The sequence below is a fragment of the Streptopelia decaocto genome (genome assembly GCF_964273445.1).
Source record: "Streptopelia decaocto genome assembly, chromosome: 15".
In the NCBI taxonomy this organism is placed as follows: Eukaryota; Metazoa; Chordata; class Aves; order Columbiformes; family Columbidae; genus Streptopelia; species Streptopelia decaocto.
Genome location: NC_138670.1, coordinates 2,419,633 through 2,439,294, shown reverse-complemented (window position 1 = coordinate 2,439,294; position 19,662 = coordinate 2,419,633). Strand labels below are relative to the sequence as shown.

The following is a 19,662-nucleotide window of genomic DNA, read 5'->3' as shown; positions in this document are numbered from 1 at the left end:
GGATTTCCTTTATGTATAAAACCATAGTGTTTAATTGGAATCAAGGCAGAGAGCTATACAGAGTCTCTCAAAACCTCTAGAATTTAATAAAGGATAATTGCCTTTCTACAGAGTATGTTATTAAAACAAATCTTAGAAGAAATTCTATAGCAAGGACATGAATATTACAAAATTCTAAAGGATTGTCCAAAAAGCTTGTGGAATGATTATTACCGTCTAATATTTTCTGTATATTATGTAAGTGTCAGTATTTTCCGTGGATAAGTCATTCTGGTGCTCTGTGCTCCTTAATGGAGTGAATGACTCTGTTCACAAAGCTTGACCTCCATGAGCTTCAATTGCCCTTCTGGTATGTGATACTGAGCTGAAATACGAGGAGCGTCGTGTATTTGAGAAGTGCTGAACATCACTATACTTTACTAATTATCCTGTGATTTTTTTCATTGAAATTGAAATTCCTTTAAGAGATACTAGAAAAATCATTTTTCTCATGGAAATGCTTTCATAAATATTTAAACATTTATGTAACCTTTGAATATTTTAACAACATTTACATTAGTATAGCAGAAATGGGCAAATGGGTTTACACACTGAAATACAAGATTCTGAACCTGGTGAATACAAGCAGGACATCTACCATTATCATCTAATTTCTGTTCAGCCTTAAGGTTCTGAGCCTTTTTAAACCTCAGGGTGTTTAATTAAGGGAAAGCCACACAGACATCTACCTAGAAAATGGACAAATGCCTCACAAATTTGCAGTGTTCGTAAACCTCGTAGGAATGCTGTGTTAAAAACTTCTCTTTTTGTCCTTCAGAACTGTCCTCCAGACACCTGTTGGTATGGGCTGATGTCTGCAGAGGTGAAAAATCAGCAGGACAATAAACAAGCTTAGACTGGGCTCACAGAGTCAGCACCACTCATTCCGTTTTAGGTCTTAGAGTTGTACTTTCCCCTCCTGTGTACAACAGATGTGAAACCAAAGAGTGCTTTGAGTTCACCATCTTTTGAAAGACAGTGTTAGCGTATAGTTGTCATGAAATCTCATTTGTAAACTATCTTCCTCTGTCAGTAATTGAGTGAAGATTTTGCAGCAATCTCTACTGGAATTTAACCCAGCAAAATGGGGTTATTCTCACAGAAGTGTCAACAGCCCCTCAATGGCTGCAGAGGCCAAGGCTGGACATTGTCACATCCTCATGGTGACTCCAGGCAGCTCATGCTCCCTTCTTGCAGCTCTGCAATACAGAGCTCATCGTGGGATCGAGACCTTGATCTGAAAGGAGTGAGGAAAGGAAGACACGGAGGTTTCACGTTCGACTGGTAACAGGGCTGGGAATCTCCTTAATATTCACTGCAGCGAAGCTGTTCATTACCAGATACATTCACTCCCCAGATCACAAAGTCACATCGTGCCGTAGGTGATGATTCAGGGGTGACTCTCTCTTGATTTCCAGGTAGTAGTTTTTTCCCCGTCAAGTCAATAAAATGTGATTTGTTGCAGAGAGAATCTATCCAAGTCACTTGGAGAGGCAGTGGCCTTTGTTACAAAAGGACACAAGAATATAATGCCAGTAAAAAGAAAGACAAAGAAGAAAGCTCTAGGGAATTCTGCTTAGCCCTGCCTTTTGCTGTCCAGCATCTTCACTTTAGTTTTAATCTGGAGAGAGAAGTTAGAGAAATAGAAAAAAGAAAAGGGGGGAAAGTAGCTGAATGCAGCTTAATGAGTTGAACTACTGAAATAGCATCAGAAAGCTCTTTAAAATGCAAAACTTCTTGCTGATCTGCTACACAGAATGGGAAAAAACCAATCACTTAAAGGTGGTGGCTAAGCAGGCTTTCCCCTCATCATCTCTCACTTCTGATGCCAAAGATAAAAAGCACTTTCAGAGGGAAAATGCTTTTGTAGTAAAAGCAGAAATACTAGAGGAGATGAGAGACAGGTCACTGTTGACAGTCTGCAGCCTCTGCTAGAAAATTCCATAGACGCCGGTGGGCAGGAGCTTCCAGAAGCATCCAAACCCTGCGGGGAAATGAGGATTTCTGGAACCTGTGCCTGAGTCTCTGCTGCAGGAAATCAGGGAAAAGGAACCTCCCTAACGCCAGTTCTGCTTTGGAGAACTCCACAAACAAGTTGACTGTGATGTTATTTCCATCCGAGTTAATCTGCGCTAAGGGACTCTGTCGTTGTACCACATAACCCTGCCTGTTTCTTCTTTAGGGGGGGTGGGCGTCTGCTTAGCAAATCAGACCTTACACAAACTTGCTGATGTTGTGAATTGCAGCAGAATCGGTACATCTGGATTTGTTCTGAGGCTGGGAAATCCTTTTTGTTTCTTTTTTTAAGTGACACTGTGTGAGAGAAGGACAAAGCAAGCGAACCCACTTGCTGTCATTCTGCTCAACCTGCTATAGCAGAGCTTACCTGAGATGTGTGGCTTACAGCAGCTGCAGACTATGGAATGGCTCTAGCTGAATATTTCTTGAGAAGGTGTGTCCTTAATCCTGTACGGCTGGAGAACACACATGCATTATCAATCAGACACTGAGATACTGTTCCCTTCTCCCTTTCGTCCCCTGTATAGCACTAGTCGGGAACTCTATTGCCTTTCTTTGTCAGAAGCAATCAGTGTTGCTTCAAGAATGGATACCTGAAAACACAATAGTTAAAATGCATACAATAATGTAATACAATATAAGCTTTTCTCCTCCTGTACTCGGTGTGTGCAACCTCTTTATCAGAAATTCAGGAACAGAACAAAGAGCATGCGTAAGGACATTAGCAATGCTTGTACGTAGTGAAAAGAGTAATGTTTTTCTCAATGCAACTCATAAAGAGCTGCCACTATTGCTGATGCACGTCCAGTAATAAATATCCTGCAGCAATTTAAAGGCTCCGTGGTAGCTACAGCAGCCACCTCCTTAGGATGCTGTGTATATTTGTTTAGCCATTTGTTTGTTGCATACCCATGAAAGCATATACCAGCTCTGCAAATACAGATGGAGATTGGATCTCAGCCCAGAACCATTTAGGAATTGCAGTTTTGCTACTATTGTTACCATGTTTTTTTTCCTGACAGTCGCATTAGTTTTGTTACTGACAGCACTGGGCTTTAGATATTATTCAATCCTACATCTAGACCAGACCTGGTCAGTCTGAAGCTGAGTATGTTATCAGAAATTTTTACCATCATGTTCTTGTGTTTTACTATGTGCATAAATAAGTATCTTGTACAACTAGCTCAGAACGTTCCTTCATTTGTTTTTGAGATCAACTCCGTAGAAATGAATAGGATGGAACCAGTTTCTGGATGGCAATGGCTGCTGCTCCAAGCAGAATTAAATTAGGTCTTATTGATATGCCTCCCAAAAGCTTCTGCTCAAAGGAAGACAGGGCTAAAGAAAGAACAGCCTCTGAAGCTCCTTCGTCAGATGTTGCAGACACGGGGTCTTCTCTCTGGGCACACTCACTGCTTCCCATTTGGCTCGAGCAGTTGTTCTGTGCCCCACGTCTCTGTGCCCCAGGTCTCTGACCATTGCTGAGCAAGGCTCCCTGGCTTGTGTTGTTTACACCCCTTTCTGGATTGCTGTTCACGTTCATACATGTAAAAATAGGGCATACCATTCATGGTGGTAAGGTGAAATCTCTGCCACCTGCAGCCTTTTAAACCTGGCTTAGATGGTCTGAGGCAGAAACCTAAACAGACACATGGGTCTGGTGTTGTAGTATGTGGTACCATTTTCAGTCAACAGAGCCCAGTTACTGCATAACCCTCTTAGGGAATGAGTCATAGAAATGCTTGTATTATGTTCTCTGAAGTTTCCTTTTGCAATCCCACCATCAGATATTTTGCGAGAATGTGAGCAGTGCCTAAACCTGACAGAGGATGCAGCAGGATGCCTACGTCAAACTGGGAACAATTTAGCTCCTGTGTCTGTGGTCACAGAGAACACCCATCTGTTTGATTAGCCTGGGGACATGAGCATTTCCAGCTGATAATCCTCATTTGAATAAAATGGTATCGGGAATGGGAGTGGGGATAGAAGGGAGCAGATGATAATATAAATATATGTTCAGGTAGGGAGACGCATTGCCGCCGCTAACGATGCTCATTATGGGTGGTGAAATAGAATTCTGATGGGATGGAGCAAGAGTAGGAATTGAAGAGATCTGCTGGGTTTACTGTTAATTTCTGCAGACATACCAGCTCATTTAGTAATGTAACAGCTCCTGTTGCTAGCCACTTAATGTATGATTAATGTGCCACAGGATTTCCCCAGACATTTATGACACCTTTAGGAATAGATGTGACAATGACTTTATCACGTGCAGTCACTTCATACTATCTGCATCCCTCTTAATGATTTATATATTCAGGAGTGATTTTATCACTACTACTCAGTAATGTAATAAATGAGAAAACTCAATGGTCTGTAAATTACAACATTGATTAAAGAAGTGATTACTGATATAACTCTTACATGACTATGATAATGCTTGCTTATATTTCAGGACAGCATTTACATGTTAATGAAAAATCTACTGCAGTGTTTAAGAATATTTTACAGCTTTAATCAAAATGTAAACATTTATAAACAGATAATGTTTATTGTGGAGGAAATAAGGAGACTTCTGTTACTGTTTGGTGGATGAAATGCACTGCGGAGCCAGCTTTGTCTTGAAGACCGAAAGCAGCGTCACTCAGCAGGGCAAGGCTTGGATTTGCTACTTGATTCCACTGGGACCTGTTTGGGTTCATTGGGTTCCCCTTGACCAAGCTGTGAAGGAGCCTCGCTCGTTATCAATTCCACAGCGCTGTGATCTGCAAGTGGCATAACAAACCAAAAATCAGCCACCAGCTTCATCAATACTATCCAGTCTTTAGGCATCTCCAGCATAATTATGCCTCCTGAGCCAATGAAGGATTTTTGTGTTCAGCTGCTCCCTTTGCAAAAGGCTATCATTAACATGCATAGAGAGAAGGGAGCCTTTTTTGTTTGTTTTTGGTTTTGAGATGCCAGGGTTGCACTTTGAGCTTGTTTTGTCACAGTGATTACTTTTTCTTCTCTTTTTCTCTCTTCCCCCCGCTTAGGTGTCTGACAGATGTGACTATGTTTTTGTCAATGGCAAAGAAATGAAAGGCAAGGTGAACGCGCTTGTGAACTTCACATATCAGTACCTGAGCGCTCCTCTGCAAATCACAGTCTGGGTTCCCCGCCTGCCTCTTCAGATCGACATTTCGGACACAGAACTGAGCCAAATAAAAGGCTGGCGTGTCCCCATTGTCTCCAACAAAAGGTGGGTTTGAGTTGCTAAATTTCTTGGGTGTTTCTGTAAAATGAATGGAGTTGATTTTAACTCTCAGCAAGAACAGCTGCAGCAGCTGCACCCAAAATGCAGCATCTTTCCCTGAGGAACAGCAGGACTGGAATGCCCAGCTTTGTGGGGGGGGGGTGTCTGTCCTGGGGAACAGAGTACGGTGTGGTGCTCTGTGAGGTCCACTTGCAGAGCAGCTGTTCAGACATGTCAGATGCAGAAGCGCCACAGTCCGTCCATCATGCTGGGCAGCGATGAATCAGCAGTGGTCCCAACACAACAAGCGGGAGGGCTGCTTTTTGAGGGGGTTACTCTCCATTAGCACTCCAATGTTAATCTTCACTAATATTCTTGAAAACATTTCTTTGTGCTTCATTTTTTTAATGAAAAAGACCCACCAGAGACAGCGATGATGAGGATGAAGATGAGCGAAGAGGAAGGGGGTGCACCCTGCAGTACCAGCACGCCATGGTGCGAGTCCTCACGCAGTTTGTAGCTGAGGATTCCAGCCCTTGGGGCCAGCTGAGCTACCTGCTGGGCTCAGACTGGCAGTTTGACATTACAGACCTGGTGATGGATTTTATGAAGCTGGAGGATCCTCACGTTGCCAAGCTCCAGGAAGGCAGGATTTTGATCGGGCGAGAAGTAGGAATGACAACGATGCAGGTACAGTGCTTGGGAATCCCACATTCTGCCATTCCCATAGAGAACCTGTGTGTGGGCATAAATCCAGAACAGCGCTCTGCTAACTTGAAGCAGGATAATTTCCCATTACATTCCTGTGAGCCTCTCGAGGGTGACACGCAGCATTAACCCAATGACAGGGATCTTCAGGACAGGCAGCACTTCCAGGCCCAGTGAGGACCCAGAGCTCTTGCCCCATGGATGCAGGTTGCTACAAGTCAGCTCACGGTCGCCGTTTTGACTTTTGGAGACACAGATCTTTGGATTGTGCCAAGTTTCTTTTGACTTATTTAAACATTAATTAAGGAAAAAAAATGTACAACCTGGTTAATAACCCTGAAAGGCACAAGTGGCCAACACCACATTCCAGTTCTGCCGCAGCTGAATCCTGGCTAAACCAGTGCACAGAGTGGATACAGCTAATCTAGGCTGTACATATGAGAAGAGGAAGGTGGAGGAGAAAGTATGAATAAGAACTAGATATCCCTAGTTCACTGAAGATAGCAGTATAGCCTTTAGTTGCATTAAAGGGAAGGATAACTTTCTACCTTGATGTTCCATCAGAAACAGAAAAGAAAGAGAAATCAGAATTTCGAACCAGAGAAGTGAAGGACAAATGCTAGATGTTACTAAGCTCTCTCTCAAATAGTTGGAAAGTAAGTCTGATAAGCTCTTCCGTACTGGAACACAGAATAACAGGGGAAGAAAGGTTTGGATCAGCTCTTCTGGTGAAATAATGTAAATAACACAACTGAGGTAGTAGAGCTGTCAGTATTGGATGCAGTGTGCTCAGCCATAACCTCTGTGCTGAATGTTTTTCCTGCCCTGCTAATGAAATCAGACTGCCTTTTCAGTGTGCTCTGCCATTTCATTTCTATGCATAAAGCTTTGGAGACAAGAAAGGATGATGACCTTAAGAAAGGTTATTTTAATTGATCGGCCTTTTCCTAAGTTGATTTTTTTGTGTTTCTCCAAAGGTTTTGTCTCCTCTGTCTGACTCCATCCTGGCAGAGAAGACAGTGACTGTGCTGGATGACAAAGTGACCATAACAGACCTGGGGGTGCAGCTGGTGGCTGGGCTGTCGCTCGTCCTGCAGCCAAGCGCAGCAACTAGTCGGGCTATTGTGGCCACAACCGTTGCCCAGGAGCTGCTTCATACTCCTAAGCAGGTAGTGTACACTCCGTATTTACTGTTGTTGCCTTTTGGGATGGGACGGTGCTTTATCAACGTGAGGTACAGATGATAATTCATAACAAGTTTAGAAATTAGACTTTAAAGTATGGGTGTAGTACCTGTCCATGTCAGTTGCTTTGGTCTAGAGGTACTCTGGAATCTGCTTCTCATTCCTTACCTTCAAATATGGACTTAATCTGCAGTAAAAGTTCTGACTACACTGAAGTTCATCTAATTTATATTTTTAATACCCTTTATTTAAACGATGCAACATCTGTTATGTTCACAACACAGTACAGTGATCCTTGTTTGCCATGCCAGAAACCACAGAGCTTGGTGTGTCACAACACTTTAATATTTTGAAGAGCTATAAAATAGAAAAGAAGATTGGAGAATAGCAGCAGATCGAGACAAACAGTTGCTCTGGAACAGACTAAAATCCAGGGTCAGTAGCAGTGGAACACACTGTATGTTCATTGTTCTTTCAGTCAGTTGATTTGAAGAGTGGAACTGGGGACCATGCAATTAACTCTGTCCACCATTACTCCTCTCACAGAAACTGTATTTCATCTTGCACAGATAGGGAGAGATCTCAAGTTTTATGGCCCATTTTCGTCATTATTGCTACCTAATTTTCTGGAACATAAAAATAATTTAGATTGTTTTATAACTTAGTGACAGGAAAATGTCCAACCTAGAAGGACATGCTGCCCGTCTGTTCCATTTACTGCATCCTGTAAACATAAGAATCTTATGTCATTAACCCATTTATAGCCTTCTCCAGGGCTTAGAAGCCGTGTCTGACATATTGCCTTCAGACAAAGACGGTAAAAGCAAAGCTAAAGCACGCCTAACCCAATTCTGCTATGTAGGACAGAGCACCATTTGTCCTACAGCATCATTGGAAAAATCATGGCTTTGATTGCAGATAAAAGAGCTTGTGAATCTGGAAAGGTTGCACAGATGTATTGTCAGCTTGTCAGATTTATAGGTGATCTGTCTTGAGTATGCAAAGATATTTATCAACATCAGGTTATGGCATATTATGGCAGGGCATTTCAGTAGTGCACAGCAGGACATCTCCTATTGTATTGTGGCATGGCAATATGATACGGTGTCACTACAGGTGGCAAGTTATGAAATAATACAAAGGAGTGGAAATGTGTAAACGTGGTTTGTTTTGAAATGTTTTGTTGAAGCTGATGTTCTTTCGTAAGAGAATTTGCGTTTCCTCAGAGCGGCGCGTTTCTGGTACAGCAGTGGCTGGGCACACGGGGCTCTGGCTCTGAGCAGGGCCTTCTGCTGCTGGGATGCTGCTGTCCCTCTGGTCCCTTCCTACAGACAGCACTACTGCGTCATGCTCACTGAAGATACCAACTGGAAAACAAGAAACAAGACAACATCAAGCACCTTTTTCTTAGCAAAAGAAGTTTAAAATCTAATGTTTCTTCCCCAGACTCCACCTGGGAAAAACAGCAGCAGGACCTAGACTCTGTTAGAAGGCAGTGGAGAACCTTCTCTGCACTCGGATCTGGAACACCCTAGGAAGTCTAGCTGCTTAGGAGCAATCCCCAGCTAGTCAGTTTTTCCCACTCCTGTGCACAGCGTCTTGTGTCCCAGTTTCCTGCAAACACAGAGCAGCGTGTTCTTGTGCGTCCCACGGAGTCTCTGCCTCTCCTCCCAGCAGCTCTAGCCTGGAGCCTGCCCATCCCCGTCGCTTCTGCTTGTCTTCCCACCCCCTCCTCTTCACCAGGAGAAGTGTCCTGCCCACTTCCCAATGGCTTTGCTGGGAACATCACCCCTCGCTTTGGGGAATTTGGGGAGGTCAGTTCCTGCTCAGGCACCGTGATGGTTTGTGGTCCTGGTCAGTGTGGATCCTGAGCATGGTCCTGAATCACCAGGACGCTTGGGCAGCATCCCAGAGGCCTGAGCTAATTCCATATACTGGAAAACTCACTTTATACCATGCTATAAGCCAGTCATTTGTTCTCTGCTATTACAGATCTTTCAATATCATAGGAATGAATTCACTAGTTTTGCTATGACTTTATTTCAATGAATATAATGACTAAATTAGTTCCTTAATTATAATAACTGCACCACGTCTGCGTAAGTAGCACAAAGTAACCAAAACACGAGTCCTGAAAAGTTGGCAGTTTCTCCAAATACTTAGCAATCTAAAGAAGATAAGCTTTTTTTTTTTTTTTTATACCTTAAGTTAAATGTCTTTGGCTATAGTTGGGCAACTAATTACCTGCGGTGACCTTGGGGCATGCTGAGCCCATACTTCCTTTTTGTAAAAATCAATGAGGAGCTCACTGGCACTGCGAAGCAGATGAATGGTTTAGGTGCCTAAAAATAAATGCAGATTGCCCAATTTTTAAATATCAAAGTCGGAATATTTTCTGAAAGATTGCAAACCGTAGCTGTGAGCAGTCTATTTGTAGTGGCCATCTGCTCAGGTAGGAAAGCTGTTCCACTTGGCTTGCTGATGGCTGTTAAAATCAACACTGCCGTCTTCAAGGCGTCTCCAAAACGTAGATAAAAGAAAAACCTACAGTGTTTGAGTGTCTTCTGATCTGAGTGAGCTTCAAGGACTCTTAAATTTCAGCTGGCTCTGCAGGGAAACTCTCAGTCATATCACAGCTTTTCATCGCTGTAGGGTACTGCATGTGGGCTAATGAACTGAAATGGGAGAGTTGGGGCAACAAGCCGGAGCTGCTTGCACGTCCCTGCCTGTTGGATTGACATGGCACTGGCCTGGTTTAGCTTATGTCCTTCATACAAACTACTTCTGGGAGTTCACTGACATAACTGATATTAGGAGTATTTTTAAGGTATGGATTCATTACCCCATTCTGGCAGTATAAATTACACTTAAATTGTGTTTATACCTTCTTTAAACTGACAGCACGATGTCATGGCTCACAAGTATGACAAAGGAATTAAGCAGCATGGGAAAGGGGGAAAGTATGTATTGTTAGATAAGAATCTGGATTCTTCCCTTGCAAATACAAGCAAATTCCCACTGGAAAGGAGTGTCGCATGAGCAGACTGGACAGAAAGGAGAGAAAGAAATACACAGTAGGGGAATGCATGGTTTGAATTAAGATCTGAGTCTTGGCTGCCTTTCATTCCACATCATAGTGATCAAGCCCAATTTTTACTACACAAGCCACAGGCTTAAAAATAAATGCATCTATAATACTTTGATATTTCATGTGATAAAATTGCTAGGGAAACCCATATCAGTATTCAGGTCCCCAGATAAAACAATCAGAGCTGGTCTAATAGAAGCTGCTGCGAACAGTATTCCCTTGCCTTTTTATGAGGGAGGGATGTATTTATTTTTTGCAGAGCCATCCATTTCTTCCCTTTGGTGTCCCGCCACACTCCAGGACTGTCACAGCTGACCCCAGCAATTGAGGGTTTATTCACAAATACTTTTATTTGTGCTTTAGTGAATCAAGGCCATTAAAAGAGCTCTTTATTCTAGGCATGGAATAAAATCAGATATACTTATCAGTCCTCACATCTGTGTTTCTAAGCAGCAGAACTCTCTAAAACGCAGCCAGTCCCACACACTTTACTCCCCTGTGTTTTGCTTGAGGAATACAGGGTAGGATGCCCTGGTACCAAGCTGGCCCAGTGTTTTGGGGAAGCTTTGAAGAACACTGTACAAACTTGCCGACTGTGATGCTGCAGATGAGCTCAGTGGAACATCCTAATATAAGCAGACATTCGAATGCTGGATGATGCTTTAGAGAGCAAAATAATCATCACTGTGGCACCTCGTGCAGCTCCCAGCGCAGTGGGACTCAGTCTCTGTATGGTGGGCTGAGCTTCCCACCCAGCTCTGCTTTGTGCAGTCAGGTTGCCTTTTGGAGTATGAACCTCCTTGTTTTATCTGGGTGGAACAGCCATAGCCAGCAAACAATAGTGTTTGTGGTGACTCGTACGGCAGAATTTGAAGTGTTCCAGGTCAGGCAATACAGAGCTCCTTGGGGACTGTTGCTTTCTATTAGTGCCGTATTACTTCTGTACTCTGGTAATATCCCCTTTATTTTACCCACCTAAAGATAACAAATGGATAACAAGAGAGATAAAAGTACTCAGAAAAAAAGCAAACCGCAAATTTATGCAGAAAGACTTACTAAGTGGCATCTTTGGACTGAAAAGCAGCAAAGTAACTCAGGGCCAGGAAAGGAACTGCAGGTGGAACTGCAGCAGATCAAGAAGAGCTGGTCTAGTGTGTAGTGGTACCTGGAATGGAGGAGGAGAACAGCAGAGGCACAAGGGGAAATATAGACAAAGCGTGTCTTGATAAAGAAAGTTTTTAATAAGCATAATGTTTGATAATCAACACTGGTTGTGGGAAGCAGTTTCTTCATTGTTCGTTTGTTCTGAGCGTGCAACCGAGTACGTGTGTGTGTGTGTGTCCGTGCGTATGTGAAAGAGGAAAAGTGGAGGAAAGAAAGATTGGAGAGCCCAATAATCCCTCAAATTATTTGTTTATGCTTGATAATTAATGAACACAAGCATTTGTCACCTCAGTGCTGAGGGCATCAGACTAGGGGTAGCAACTTTGTAGGTAAGAAGGCTCCAATCCATCTTCGTCACCTGATGGTAATTGGAGAACCCTGTCAGAGACTCAGAGGGGATTTATTGATGCGGCACATCAGATTTGCAGAAACAGCTCTTTGAAGGACAGGGTACTAAATCATTTCTTTTTTCTTTCTTTTTTTTAGCTGTTCAGAATTTATAATCATGTGGAAAATTCTCTTCCGTTACCTGCCTTCAGCCTTCCTTTAACAACGTGAATGAAAGGAGATGATCTGGTGCCAAATAGAGTTTTTGGGCTGATACAATATACTTTGGCAGGATTTGAGATCCTGTCCCTCTTTCATTTGTTTTCTTTCCCTTTTAATTACTACCGTCCATAGTACAAGCATGACAATGTTGTGCTGTATTGTAAAAGAAATAATAATAATAAATTGGTTCTTCCTAAGAAATAAAGGTCTCTTGGAAACAAAAAACCTCAATGCTGGTTGAAAATAATGGCCAAGCTCTTGCAGAGCTCTGTTATCTATAGTAAATCACGTGTGTGCCTGGAAATTTTGGCTGACTGAGATTTCATTTTTCTCTATTTCTGCTTCATAAAAGCAGGAAGGCAGAATAGTGGAGAAATAGTGTAAAGAATACAAGTTGTTTTGAAGTTGCTTACCACTTTGTCCAATTCGAGCCATTTGGGCTAAATTTTTCCATGCTGGATACCTCTTAACCTGAAAGGTGCCTGAGGGCTGTTAAAGCAGAAAGGAGACAAGGTAAGAAAATCAAACAGGGCTGTAAATATCTTGAAGAAGACAGGAAAGGAGAATATATGTGTTCCAGTCCAGTGTCCAGGCAGAGACCCCAGATCCCTCAGAGGTGCTATTTACCACCAAGAAAGCCTAATTGCATAGCAAGGGCCATAATCAGGTCTGGGGCTCTGTAACATGAGGTATGTTGTGTTTGGCTGTTAAGGAATGCAGAAAGGACTTAGTAATGTCAATCTTTTTGTAGAGATGTGGAACCCTGGGAGTCCCCAGCGGAGCTGGGAGGAGGCACAGACCTCATAATTTCCAACCTTAACCCTATGAGATTCTGTGCTTATTTTCTCATTTTGCTCTCTGAACGAGAGCACTGCGGGCAGACAATGTCAAGCCTGTTGCGATATAGGCTTGAAGTGATGCTGGTGGTTTTGCTTTCCATAGGTTGATGAAAAGTCAGCCTATCTTGCACAGCTCCCCATGGTACCCAGGGCTGATCTCCTGGTTTGGGCAGGAGGGCACCAGGGTGTTGAATTGCCGCAGGAGCTGCATCTTTATCTCTCTACACATATCCATTAAAAAATCCTTTACTTTCCCACGTCTGGGTTTGCTCTACTGAAGTTTTCTATGATATAAATAAGCTGTGCCCTGCAGCTTTGTGTTTCTGTCTGCTCAGCCATTTCAGGGTGGTTTCTCTAATGAAGGATCGGCTGGTTTCATTTCCTTACGCAGTTCATTTGAATCACCGAGAACTTTGCCGTCTTTCCTGTGGTGCCACCACATTTTTATCCTGCCAGTCCCTCAAGCACTTGCTGATAGCACTTTGGAAATCAAATATTTAGTGTAGAGCAACCTTGTGCACAGCTAAATGCCCCTTGCTGCTTTCATTGAAAAGCTTTACATTTAACTAGAAGGGTGGCAATTCCCTGTGTTTATAACCATAGCGTAACAAATTGTAGCCAATTGAAAACCATATTAGGCTGTAAATTTGCATTATGACTGGACGTTAACAGGGTGCCAATGTTTTTCCCTGATGGTGATTTTCAGCCCAGTTGTTCTGATGCTGGCGAAACAGGACAGACGTAAAAACAAAGAAATCTCCTGCAAAGAAAGCTACTGAGACGTGGAGAAGTAAATATCTATATCATCTGGATGGGATTTCAAATGGCAAAGTGCTGACCTCTAGCTTTGTATTTGCTTCTAATGATGAATCCTAACAGTGCTACCTGCGGAGAACAAAGACGGTCCAATTAAATCCAGGCCATTTGTATTTTTATGGTAGCAATCAGACCAGAATCCCCATCCTCCTCTCCTTGATGTAGAAACGCAGTGGACTTTTTAATTATCTCAAGGATAAAGTGTGCTATACTTAAACCTTTCTCTAGCAAAATGGCAATTGTTCTGTGCGTCTTTTTCTTTCAGGTGAACCTTCTGCTCCAACCATTTCCAAGATACTGTGGTAGCTCCTTATTCTTGCTAAGATACCTATGCCTTGTTTAATTTGACAGCTCCCTGTAACATCTGTGTATGGGGAACATGAGGAAAATATGTGTTCAAGTGCCTCTAGTAATTTTTCTGGTTTGTCTCTTTCAGCTTTTATATGACAGGAATGACTTTCTTTATAAATCATGTAAATTGTAGCTTGTTAATGGGGACTTCGGTATTACGGACATCTCATATCAATTATTTTATATGTTCTTTTGCAAATCATTTGCAGAAAGGATAACAGTGGAACCTTTAGTGAAAAATGTGACCAATTTTCTACCCCATCAGTTGAAGCTTGGTTTGCTTTAAGTGCAGTGCAGAGCCATTGTCTTCCATTTCCTCCAGCTGCCATTCAGAGCTGAGAGATTGATGAGCTGCAATGGGCTGAGCTGTTTTATTTAAGACCCTGTCTTTAACCATATCCCTCTCCTTTCAGGAAGCTGTAGTAAGCACCTGGATTCAGTTCAGTGACAGCTCTGTTACTCCGCTGGACATTTATGACCCCAAGGACTTCTCCCTTTCTGCTGTATCATTAGATGAAGCTGTTGTCTCCATCCACCAGAATGCAGCCTTAGAATGGCCAGTTGTGGCAGCAGAAGGTGAAGGTCAGGGCACGTTAATCAAGGTGGACATGATGATTTCTGAAGCCTGCCAAAAGTCCAAGAGGAAAAGTGTCCTGGCTGTGGGGAATGGCAACATCAAAGTCAAGTTTGGCCAGAATGATGCAGACTCGGATACAGGTGGAGATTATGATGCTGATGAGATTGAAAACCACGCCAGCGACCGGCGGCACAAAGCGTCGGATCAGGACCGGTATGGCCAGGATGGACGATATTATGGTAGCTCTTCAGCAGAGCGAGAGGAAGGTGCCATCAGGAAAGTCGGCACCACAGCAAAATCTGTAATAAAAAATAAAGTAATTAAAAACAATAGGCTGGATGGTGGCAAACTCTCGGACGATAGCCAGCTGCAGAACATTCCTATAGACTTCACCAACTTCCCTGCTCAAGTAGACCTCCCAAAAGGCGATGGGGGCATGGAGGAAAATGACCTGGTGCAGACACCTAGGGGCCTTAGCGATTTGGAGATCGGGATGTACGCTCTGCTCGGGGTCTTCTGCCTGGCAATTCTAGTCTTCCTAATAAACTGTGCAACATTTGCACTGAAGTACCGTCACAAGCAGGTTCTGGTGGAAGGACAGGCCACCATGACGCATTCCCATGACTGGGTCTGGCTGGGAAATGAAGCAGAACTGCTGGAGAACACAGCAGACGTCTCACCTCAGCAGGACGAGCACACAACTATTATCGACCGGGGCTCGGGTTGCGAGGAGAGCAACCAGCTCCTCAACGGCAGCGCTCAGAAGAACATTCAGGGCCAGGTTCACAGGAGCGCTGACTCAGGGGGCAAGCTCGGAAAGGAACAGAAATCTGAACCTTTACATTCACCGACATCTAAAAGGAAGCGGGTAAAATTCACGACATTCACTACCATCCCACCCGATGATGGTTGTCCTACTGTCAACTCAATCTTAAGTAGCAATGACGATGACATTAAGTGGGTGTGCCAGGATATGGACCTGGGGGACTCCAAAGAGATACGAAACTACATGGAGAAGTTCAAAGACAAAGTGTAGCTCCTCACTGTTTTTTTGGGTTTAACCACACCTTGATGCCTTCAGTTCTACAGTATATATTGGGACAGAAGAAGGGGAGGGGAAGGAATCACCAGGAGAAATGATGAGGCAGTTTTTATAATCAGGGAAAGAAATTTGCCAAACTGTCCATGGTTTGTTTTTGTTTCTAAGTTTGTTTTGTTTTTTCCAGCAGTTATTCTGCTACTCATGGATTTAGAAAACAGAATACAAATAGCAGAAAGGAACAAGGAAATGGTCTGACCAGTATGATGAACTGGGCAAAATGAGGTGGTGAAAATTTGCTTTATGGGTCATACAAACAGTAATGATAGTAATGTTTCAAAGTACCAAAAATATTTGTAAAAATGAAAGAGAGGATATAAGAGCATGAAAAGAATAAGCGAGACACAAACAACTTGTGTGTATTTCTAATAAAACATCACAGTTATGGACATATGACCCACAAGGAGACTTTTTAGATAGTTACTGGAGTTGTTTCTTTTCATTCCTTCATGTGAAGATGTGTCTTTGGTATTGCATATGAAGGAGAAAGAAATTACCTGCTATTTTTATTTTTTCGTTTGTCTTGTAAGTTGAAACAGAATCATTTTCCCTCTTGTATTTTTCTTTTAAATATCTTAAAACCAGGAAAATTTTCAATTCACTAAGTTCACAGTGGACCAAGATCATTTTGTTTCTAAGTTAGCTATAAATGTCCTGTCATTTATAAAATTCAAGGGATAAGTGTTGACGAATAATTTCCATGTGGTGTCTGTTCTGAAAGGCGAAGCCTCCGTTGTTTCACCCTAGCTAGAAATACATTCTGTTTGGGAAAAGTATTCATTTTACTTTCAGCTTTGGATTGTTTCTTTAGTTGTTTGTTTTCAATTTCCACAACCAAAGTTCCCGTGTTTCACCAAGGGATGGAGGTGCTGTTTTATTTTAGCTTTTAGCAGTAACTGATGCCCCACTGGTGCATTTCATGTGTACCTGGAACTGACGCCATCACAGGCCAAATATGTACAGCCTGGATTTGGGTTTTTTTTTGCCAAGTCCGTGAATTCATGATTTTGTTCTGTAATTCTCTGTTGATGCCAACGTCAGCAGCTCTCGTCAAGCTCTGAAAGCTACAAGAATGGACAGAAAGACATTGATTGTCCCCAAACTTTGATTTTCTTGTGCTGGGAGAGCTGGCCTCTGGACAGACTGTTGGGAGGGAGGGAAATATTGCTGAAGCAAAAGCAAGAAATAACTAGAGGTATTTTATAGATTTTTTTTTTTGCCATTGGACCAGCTAAGGCTGAAAATTTTAGACTAGATTGTAAAGCTGATGTTTTGAATAGAAAAATACAAAACCAGTAATAAATCTGAAGCAAATACAAGAGTCGTAGAGTTGTTGTGTGAGCCGGCAGAACCGTGTTGACTCAAGTGCCAGTTTACACTGATAGAGGATGCAGATTGAAATCTATACCATGAGGAAACCACTGTCATCCACAAGCTTTTGTAACTGAAAGGAAGATGGTATATCTAGCCTTTTGGAAAGCAGTATTATGTCCTGACTGTTAGCTGGAAGCACTTGCATTGTCCTGTCTTTACCCATGTATTTCTTTTGGTTTTTATTACTAAACTCAGTAGTTTGGTTTTTTTACTTGGACAAAGTCAATCCTGCCACCCAGTAACATAGATGGACATTTTAACAAGATATGCCTAGTATGCATTGTAGACTGAAAGAATGTAATATTTATTTATATATGTTATACGAATTGTAATTAAAATGCTTTACATGGCTTGACAAATAACCTCTCTTTTCCGAGGGGAGGGGTCTCCTGTCATTTCTGTGTTGATGTTCTGCATCCACTGCCAACAGCTCAAACAAAATTTAAGCCGCTTTCCGAAGAGAGGAAAATAGAGATGTATGAAAGATTTGCACTGCTCTGACCCTTCTTTTGTGAACCGCTTCCCCTTCCCACCCAGCATGTGGTGATGATGATGGATGGCGGGAGAAGACAGCAGTCAGGCACAGTTCATGGCAGTGTCACTATTCATCTTGCTCATCCTCGTGCCTCCCATCAGCACGAGCAACGCCAGGGCTCTCCCTTCTGATGTGTGCAACTTTTGTGCGGCCCAGTCATAATTAATTACGTTGCTTCTCTGATTGATACAGTAGGTTCAGATGGGAGCAAGTTTCACTGAATCACAACTGACATGTACAAAGCACCCTGTATCCCAGAGGAGCCCGCGCCGCTTTGCAAGCCGAGCGCGGTGATGCATCAGCCGCACCTCAGGGATCAGTATATCTTCCCTGGAAAATGCAGGTGTCTCGGAGGTGAAAAAGGCACTTAGAGCACAGAGCTGCAAAAACACAGCAGCAGAGGAACAAGAGAGAGAGTGTGGAGAAAAAAATAATACACCGAGGTCGCAGAGAATATGGTTGTTCAAAGTGCATTTTTAAGAAGGCTGTTAATGTGCTGAAGAGCCCCTGTTCCAGCACAGACGAACGATGGCATCTCCAGTAACCCAGTGCTCCCCAGCACCTCCTGGGATACTGGTACAGCGCTGATTGGAGAGGAAAGGGCCATTTAATTACTAAAACACTGTTTCTAGTCCAGGCGCCCTGAGTTTGCTCTTTGCTTTTGGCAGCTGAGGCTTTATAGGATCAGAAGAGAAAAGGGTATCTCCATCTGACATGAGCAGCTGACTACAGAGAGAAAACCTTGCGAGGAAAACTCATCTTGCTCTGTGTTTCCATGATGACATGTGCATGTCTTCCATCTCACTGCATTGTCCAAGAAAAGTATTCCGTAATGAATGAAAACATTATTCCTAATTCCCCTCCTCTCCAAAAGCTCGAGTGCTATTTTCATGAAAGAAAAAAGTGTCCTCATTGAAATTAAAAGGGAGGGAAATAAAAGTTTCCCATGAGAAACTACTTTGCAATTCCTTTTCAAAACAGTGATGTAAATTTTTGTTGAAAGACATATTCCTGTATTAACACAATTCAGATTGGCTTCAACATTGCTGAAGAAGAGCACAGTTCTTCTGTTATGAATAGGAAAATTATAGCTTATTCATTGTTTCAGTATTCATTGAAATAATCACCATGTTTTGCGTTTTGTTTGTTGGCTGCATGTATAGTTCTCTGTTGTCGGTGGATTCAGACTTAGGCAGTTTGAAATAACTACCCTATGGAACAATTAATGTTAATATATAGCGATGATCCTTGTGACATTGGCCAATACACCCATGATACCCCCTTGGGAGCCACATAACGTTAATGATTAGCCATGTGTCAGTTCTCAGTGACAGTATTTTGTCATTATATTTCAGTTAGAAAAAATAGTCTCTGGATAGTCTCTCCGAGTGGGTGGTGTGGGAGGCTTGCACACGTGGGGTCCATTGGCTGCAGCCCGTAACCCTGGGTTGGATGCTTGCCGTTCACAAATACATACGGCATTTTACACACACTGCACATCACCATGGACATTTGTCACATTTCTGACTCACCCTTTAACTTCTCTGTGCCATAATAATCACTTTGCAAGTGACAATAATCACATGCAACATGAGCACGCACATGGCCAAAGGGGGTGGCTGAAGCAGCAGTTTCTAAGTGCTGCAGGACTCAGGGCAGTCACTGTGGTCACTTCCCCAAAGCAAATTAAATGGCAACGTGACATCCCTGAAGCACATCACATGGTTTTCTCTGGTGTTTTTTTACTAATGTATACCTGTTATTGATGTCTTATAGTTCCTGAGTTATCAACTAGTGGACATTGGCAACATGGTGGGGTTTTAAAGAAGACACCTGAGTGCTGCCCATCGTAGTATGACATCGTCCTATAGCAAAGAAGGAGAATCGCTACTCCAGGTTCTGTACCGTATATGTGACAGTAGTTGAAATATGGAAAATACGTTCAGACAGGGCATGACGTGTTTAACAACAAGCCCACACGATGCAAGGCCTGTGATGGTTGGAGGGAGGAGGACTTGGGAAGCCTCTCCATCCCCATCTCCATCCTCTCCATCCCAGCTCTTTTGTTAGTGACAACTACAGCAT

The 19,662-nt window shown here is 42.7% G+C and overlaps 1 protein-coding gene across 2 annotated transcripts in view; it reads left to right on the top strand.

Annotated features, from left to right (window-relative positions):
* Positions 1–17,391, top strand: part of TMEM132C (transmembrane protein 132C) — a 166,092-nt gene extending 148,701 nt beyond the window's left edge. For both annotated transcript variants that reach the window (XM_082066170.1, XM_082066169.1), the window contains 4 exons: positions 5,094–5,299; positions 5,710–5,983; positions 6,979–7,170; positions 14,406–17,391. In XM_082066170.1, coding sequence (XP_081922296.1) covers positions 5,094–5,299; positions 5,710–5,983; positions 6,979–7,170; positions 14,406–15,605 — 1,872 coding nt within the window. In that variant the 3' untranslated portion in view covers positions 15,606–17,391. The remainder of the gene's footprint in view (positions 1–5,093; positions 5,300–5,709; positions 5,984–6,978; positions 7,171–14,405) is intronic.
* Positions 17,392–19,662: the final 2,271 nt, after the last annotated feature.